Source organism: Podarcis muralis, chromosome 14 (genome assembly GCF_964188315.1).
Source record: "Podarcis muralis chromosome 14, rPodMur119.hap1.1, whole genome shotgun sequence".
NCBI classification, from domain to species: Eukaryota; Metazoa; Chordata; class Lepidosauria; order Squamata; family Lacertidae; genus Podarcis; species Podarcis muralis.
Genome location: NC_135668.1, coordinates 2,846,627 through 2,852,626, shown reverse-complemented (window position 1 = coordinate 2,852,626; position 6,000 = coordinate 2,846,627). Strand labels below are relative to the sequence as shown.

At 42.3% G+C, this 6,000-nt stretch overlaps 1 protein-coding gene across 2 annotated transcripts in view; it reads left to right on the top strand.

The window, feature by feature from the left end:
* The window catches only part of MCEE (methylmalonyl-CoA epimerase), a 5,614-nt gene extending 3,242 nt beyond the window's left edge, over positions 1–2,372 (top strand). For both annotated transcript variants that reach the window (XM_028706630.2, XM_028706631.2), the window contains 2 exons: positions 308–642; positions 1,461–2,372. In XM_028706630.2, the coding sequence (XP_028562463.2) occupies positions 308–642; positions 1,461–1,613 (488 nt within the window). In that variant the 3' untranslated portion in view covers positions 1,614–2,372. The remainder of the gene's footprint in view (positions 1–307; positions 643–1,460) is intronic.
* Positions 2,373–6,000: the final 3,628 nt, after the last annotated feature.

The window sequence follows — 6,000 nt, the reverse complement described above, 5'->3', positions numbered from 1 at the left end:
GGGCTGATGGGAGTTGGAGCCCAAAGACCTCTGGGTTCCCCAGCCCTGCTGTACTCTGTCCACCCCACCACGCCAGCTTTCTTTGGCTGAGGGGAATTACGGCTGAAAGTCCACTGGACTAATGTCAGGGAGACCCTTCAGCCTCTGCTGATTTCTTATTTCCATTTTGTGTTGTGTGGTACCTGATTGCCACTTAATGTAATGACATGGGGGGGGGGTGCCCTGGAGAAGAGAGAAAGGTATGCATTGGTTTTATTGCTTAGAAGCGGTTCTTTTCTCAGTCTTTCTCTCTCGCTCTTCTTTTCAGGGCTTCTCAATTGGTTGCAAAAAAGAGCTGCTCCAACAGTGCGGACGTTGGCAGATGCTGCTTCCTTGGCTCAGAAGTCTCTGTGGAAACTGGGTCGACTGAACCATGTGGCTATCGCAGTGCCCAATTTAGAAAAAGCCACCTCTTTGTACAGGGATGTGTTGGGTGCTCAGGTGAGCAAAATGGTACCCCTTCCTGAACACGGCGTCTACACAGTCTTTGTGGACCTGGGCAACACAAAGTTGGAACTTCTGCACCCACTAGGGGAGAACAGCCCAATCGCTGGTTTCCTGAAGAAAAACAAGGAGGGAGGAATGCACCATATCTGCATTGAGGTATTTCCACTCCGCTTTCTTCTTTTTTGAAATTTTATTTTTAAATCACATTGAAAAACCTGGATGCTTTACTTCATAGTAAGGCAGTGTATTCAAAATTCTGAGACTCCTAAGGTTCTTTACTACCTGATTTTTTTACTTCCTTTTAAGGGGTCAAATTTCTAGCCCTCATTAAGGTACGTTTTGAGAAGCTTGTTTGTGAATTGGGGTGATCTAATTTAGAAAAAAAGATGAGCAAGGGACCAATATGAAATAGTTATATAAAGCCTAGTGTGTTGTGGAGACAGAGCGTCTCTCTGTCCCCTTTCTCCCCTTTCTCGTAGGAGTAGAACCCACTGAGATCATCCAACAAATCTGAACTAAGATTTAGGACAGACGAAAGGAAGCACTTCTTAAAAAGCACATGGTTAAACTATGGAATTTTCTATCACAGGATGTAGAGATGGCCACCAGCTTGGATGACTTTTAAAGGGGATTAGATGCATTCTGGGAGGAGGATAAGGCTGCCAGTGGCTATATAGACCCTGATCAGGCTTCTCTGAATCGCAGTTGCTGGAGGTCACAGGCAGGAGGGGCTATTGCCCTCATGTCCTGCGTCTGGTTTGCCACTCCCTGTGGGGAAAGCCCAGCCTACACAGCCTTTGGTTTGCTACAGCAGCAGCCAGGCTGTCCTTGGCTTGTTAGTTTTTAAAGCACAAACCTGTTTTCCAGCCTCCGCATCTCTTGTGATCTTCATCCAATTTTCTTTTTTTAATATTGAGATTCAGTATTGTTTCCACCATATCCTTCTTAGACAAAAGTTTTCTTTTCTTTTAAAGGTGAACAGTATAACAGATGCCATAGCTGAACTGAAGGAGAAGAAGATCCGTGTTTTGAGCGAAGAGCCCAGAATTGGGGCCCATGGGAAACTGGTGGTTTTCCTCCATCCTAAGGACTGCAACGGAGTCCTAGTGGAACTTGAGCAAGCCTGAGTTGTGATCCTAACTGTGATAAGAAGAAATTAATGCCTATACTAAGAGAGGAGATGAGGCATATTTTCTGTGTTTTAAAATTACTACTCCTGATTTACTTGTTATTGAGGGTTTTTCCCTGACTGAAAAGCATTAATAATAATGTGATTTGCCTTAAGAAGGAAAATTTAAATCTTGAAACACCAGTCTTAATTTGGGAAGACACTTTTTAGTCACTTGAACATCACCAAAATAAATTTTATTTGGGCTGGCTTAGGATTCCTTTGAACTGTATCTTGCAACAGTAAGCTGGGTGCATTTTACGCACGCTCTCCCTCTGGGCATAATTTTGCATCCATTTGGTAGATTTCTAGGTCATCTGCCATCACCCTGCTCTACATTTGTAAGTGACAAGTGAGGCAAGGGCGAGGTGTCTGGTTTTTTTGTTTTTCCAGTAATTTCTTCAGTATTCCCTTAAGAAAACAGCCAGCAAGGGATCATCATATTCTCTGTGTTCACCTGTCTAAAGACTCATTGACTACTCCATTGATTGGTTCACTCAATCATAAGATGCTTATGGTCTTGTCTGGGTCCCCATGATTGCTAAGCAACTCTTCACTCTGCCCCCCCCATCCGCATGAGAATTTGGGCCTTTTGATTACCAATATTTGCTGTCATTTGATCACCAGTGTCACCTGCATAATTTATAGTAGTTTGTCTGCATTTATTATTTTGAATTATTACTGATGGTGCATAATAAAACATGATTTTTGTTTCTCTTAGTTCTTTCTAAAACTAAATGAGCTTTAATTGGCAGCCCAACCTAACAAAATGAGTTTCAATAGGGACAAATGTCAGGTTCTGCACTTAGGCAGGAAGAACCAGATACACAAATATAGGGTGGGAGACACCTGGCTTACTAGCAGTACATGCAAAAAGGGTCTAGGGGTTTTAGTAGACCACCAGAAGCTTGACATGAGTCCACAGTGTGATGCAGCAGGGAGGGAAATCTAAGACTATCCAAGGCTGCATCAAGAGAAGTCCAGATCAAGGGAAGTCACAGTCCCGAGGCCTTTCTCTTGGGTATTGTCGGCCAAGTGGTGTCAAAGAAGGACAGAACATTTTTCATGTATGCTACAACAGCAGCAAGAATACTCATCGCAAAGTATTGGAAGACACAAGATTTACCCACCTTGGAAGAATGGCAGATGAAGGTGATAGACTACATGGGATTGGCAGAGATGACGAGCAGAATCCGAAACCAGGGAAGAGAAACAGCGGAAGAAGATTGGGAAAAAATTTAAGGATTATTTAAAGAAATATTGTAAAATTAATGAATGTTAAAATGACACTGGATTAGAAAATATGTGGTTATTAGCGGTAATGGATAAGTTAAAAAGGAAAAGTAAGATTAAAATTAAGTTAAAAGTAAGGGAAGGATTTGCTGAAAAATTTAATTAGAAATTGGAATACAGAAAGGGGAGGCATGAGGAAGTCGGGGAAGTAAGTTATAAGAAAATAAGGGTTGAAATTATACTTGTTTTTTATATTTTCTTGTTTGTCATTTATATTGTATTGTTTTGTTTTGGTTTTGTTGTTATAAAAAACTTTTGAAACTTTAATAAAAAATTTATTTAAAAAAACCACAAGGGAAGTCACAGTCCCACTCTCTTCTGCCTTGGTCAGACCACACCTGGAATACTGTGTTCAATTCTGGGCTCCACAATTTGAGAAGGATGTTGACAAGCTGGAACGTATGCAGAGGCGGGAGACCAAGATGATCAAGGGTCTGGAAACTAAGCCTTATGAGGACAGCTTGAAGGAGCTGGGTGTGTTTAGCCTGGAAAAGAGGAGACTGTGAGGAGATACGATACCCATCTTCAAATATCTGAAGGGCTGTCACATGGAAGATAGAGCAAGCTTCTTTTCTCCTGCTCTGGAGGGTAGGATTCGAACCAATGGATTCAAGTTACAAGGAAGGAGATTCTGACTAAACACCAGGAAGAACTTTCTGACAGTAAGAGCTGTTTGGCAATGGAACAGACTCCTGTGGGAGTTGGTGGACTCTACTTCCTTGGACGTTTTTGAGCAGAGGTTGGATGGCCATCTGTCAGAGATGCTTTAGCTGAGATTCCTTCATTGTAGAGGGTTGGACTAGATGACTCTCGGGGTCCCTTCCAACTCTACAATTCTATGAACCTTATGCATGTTTGTCGCTTTCAATGAGGCTTATCTCCATGTAGCTGGGAATAAGATTGCAATCTTAGTTTACTGAAACACTGGGTACAATCTGAGAAGGACTACACCACACAATATTGCTGAACATTTGGCTTGCCACTGACAAGAAGGAGCACAAAAACTGTCACACTGGCAGGATAGGTGTGGTAGGTGACTGCCCTATACAAGCTGAAGAACAGTTACAGCAATACCCGGGACAGGAGAAGTTGGTTTTGAAGAGGGAGCAATTTAAATAATGCAAATGGGGTCTAGAGAGAGAAAAGAAATCCTGATAACACTTTACTAGAGAAAACTGAAGAACAGTGTATAATTTGAGGGAAAACAAATGGAGAATAGAATCAGAGAGAAGTTTTGTCTTTCTTACTGCAGGCCTTGTACACAGCAGAGAGACACTCAACTAAACCATACTGAGATAAAACTTACAAAGACCTACACAGCCAATAGCAGCATTCTAACAGATCCACCACCACAATGCTTCTTGGTTAGATGACTTACTGGTAGCCAAATTAACTCTCAAGTTACAAACTGAACGATCTCTGTAGTTGCACTGTACCTTTACTGGGCACAGGGAGATGTTAGACTTGCAGAATAGATTTTGTTGCTCAATAACCTTGAAATTTGCTCATAGCCAGCCTAAGACATCTTGCTGTCTGAGGCAAAGGACAAGATGGCACCACATCCCCTTCCACCTACAGAACTTTATAAGATTGGCAGTAGAATCTTGGTTCTTGCATTTATATCCCACCTCCCGTCATGGGTCTTAAGGCTACATATATGTGGTTCCCAGATGATCACCCACTTAGACACAGATAAGACCCAGACATGCTTAGCACCAAAAGGGGGGGGGGGTGCAATCCTTGTGTGCCTTGGGACCAAAACTGACATCAGTTTACAGGTGAAACTCAGAAAATTAGAATATTGTGGAAAAGTTCATTTATTTCAGTAATTCAACTTAAAAGGTGAAACTAATATATGAGATAGACTCATGACGTGCAAAGCGAGATATGTCAAGCCTTTATTTGTTATAATTGTGATGATCATGGTTTACATCTGATGAAAACCCCAAATTAACAATCTCAGAAAATTAGAATATTAAATGAAATCAGCAAAACAAGAATTGCAAATAGAGCAACATTGGACCTCTGAGAAGTAGAAGCATGCATATGTACTCAGTACTTGGTTTGGGCCCCTTTTGCATCAATTACTGCCTCAATGCGGTGTGGCATGGATGCTATCAGCCTGTGGCACTGCTGAGGTGTTATGGAAGACCAGGATGCTTCAATAGCAGCCTTCAGCTCTTCTGCATTGCTTGGCCTCATGTCTCTCATCTTTCTCTTGACGATGCCCCATAGATTCTCTATGGGGTTCAGGTCAGGCAAGTTTGCTGGCCAATCAAGCACAGTAATCCCATGGGCATTGAACCCATGGTAGTTTTGGCACTGTGGGGAGGTGACAAAGTCCTGCTGGAAAATGAAATCAGCATCCCCATAAAGCTCGTCTGCGGAAGGAAGCATGAAGTGCTCCAAAATCTCCTGGTAGATGGCTGCATTGACCCTGGACTTAATGAAGCACAGTGGACCAACACCAGCTGATGACATGGCTCCCCAATTCTCTTTTCTGATGAGAGCAGCTTTTGCATCTCATTTGGAAACCAAGGACCCAGAGTATGGAGGAAGAATGGGGAGGCACACAATGCCAGATGCTTGAAGTCCAATGTGAAGTTTCCACAGTCTGTTGATTTGGGGAGCCATGTCATCAGCTGGTTCCTAAGAAACCTTGCTGCTTGGGGTAAAGATAATATGGTGTCTCCCACACCCCAATTTCTGCACTGAAGCCAATGTCACTTCTTATCTTTTACTTAGGGGTGAATACGTCAGTTTCAGTTACTCCCCATTTCTCGTTTTGCCAGTCTGAAGCTCAATTCTCTGCACCAGTTTCCAATAAATAAATAAAAAACTTATTTTTTATAGAGCATTATAGAGCATAATTTCCCCTAACAAATGGATTTTTGTATGCAATTTTGTCTAGTACAGTGGTACCTCGGGTTAAGAACTTAATTTGTTCCGGAGGTCCGTTCTTAACCTGAAACTGTTCTTAACCCTAGGTACCAATTTAGCTAATGGGGCCTCCTGCTGCTACTGTGCCGCCGCCGCACGATTTCTGTTCTCAT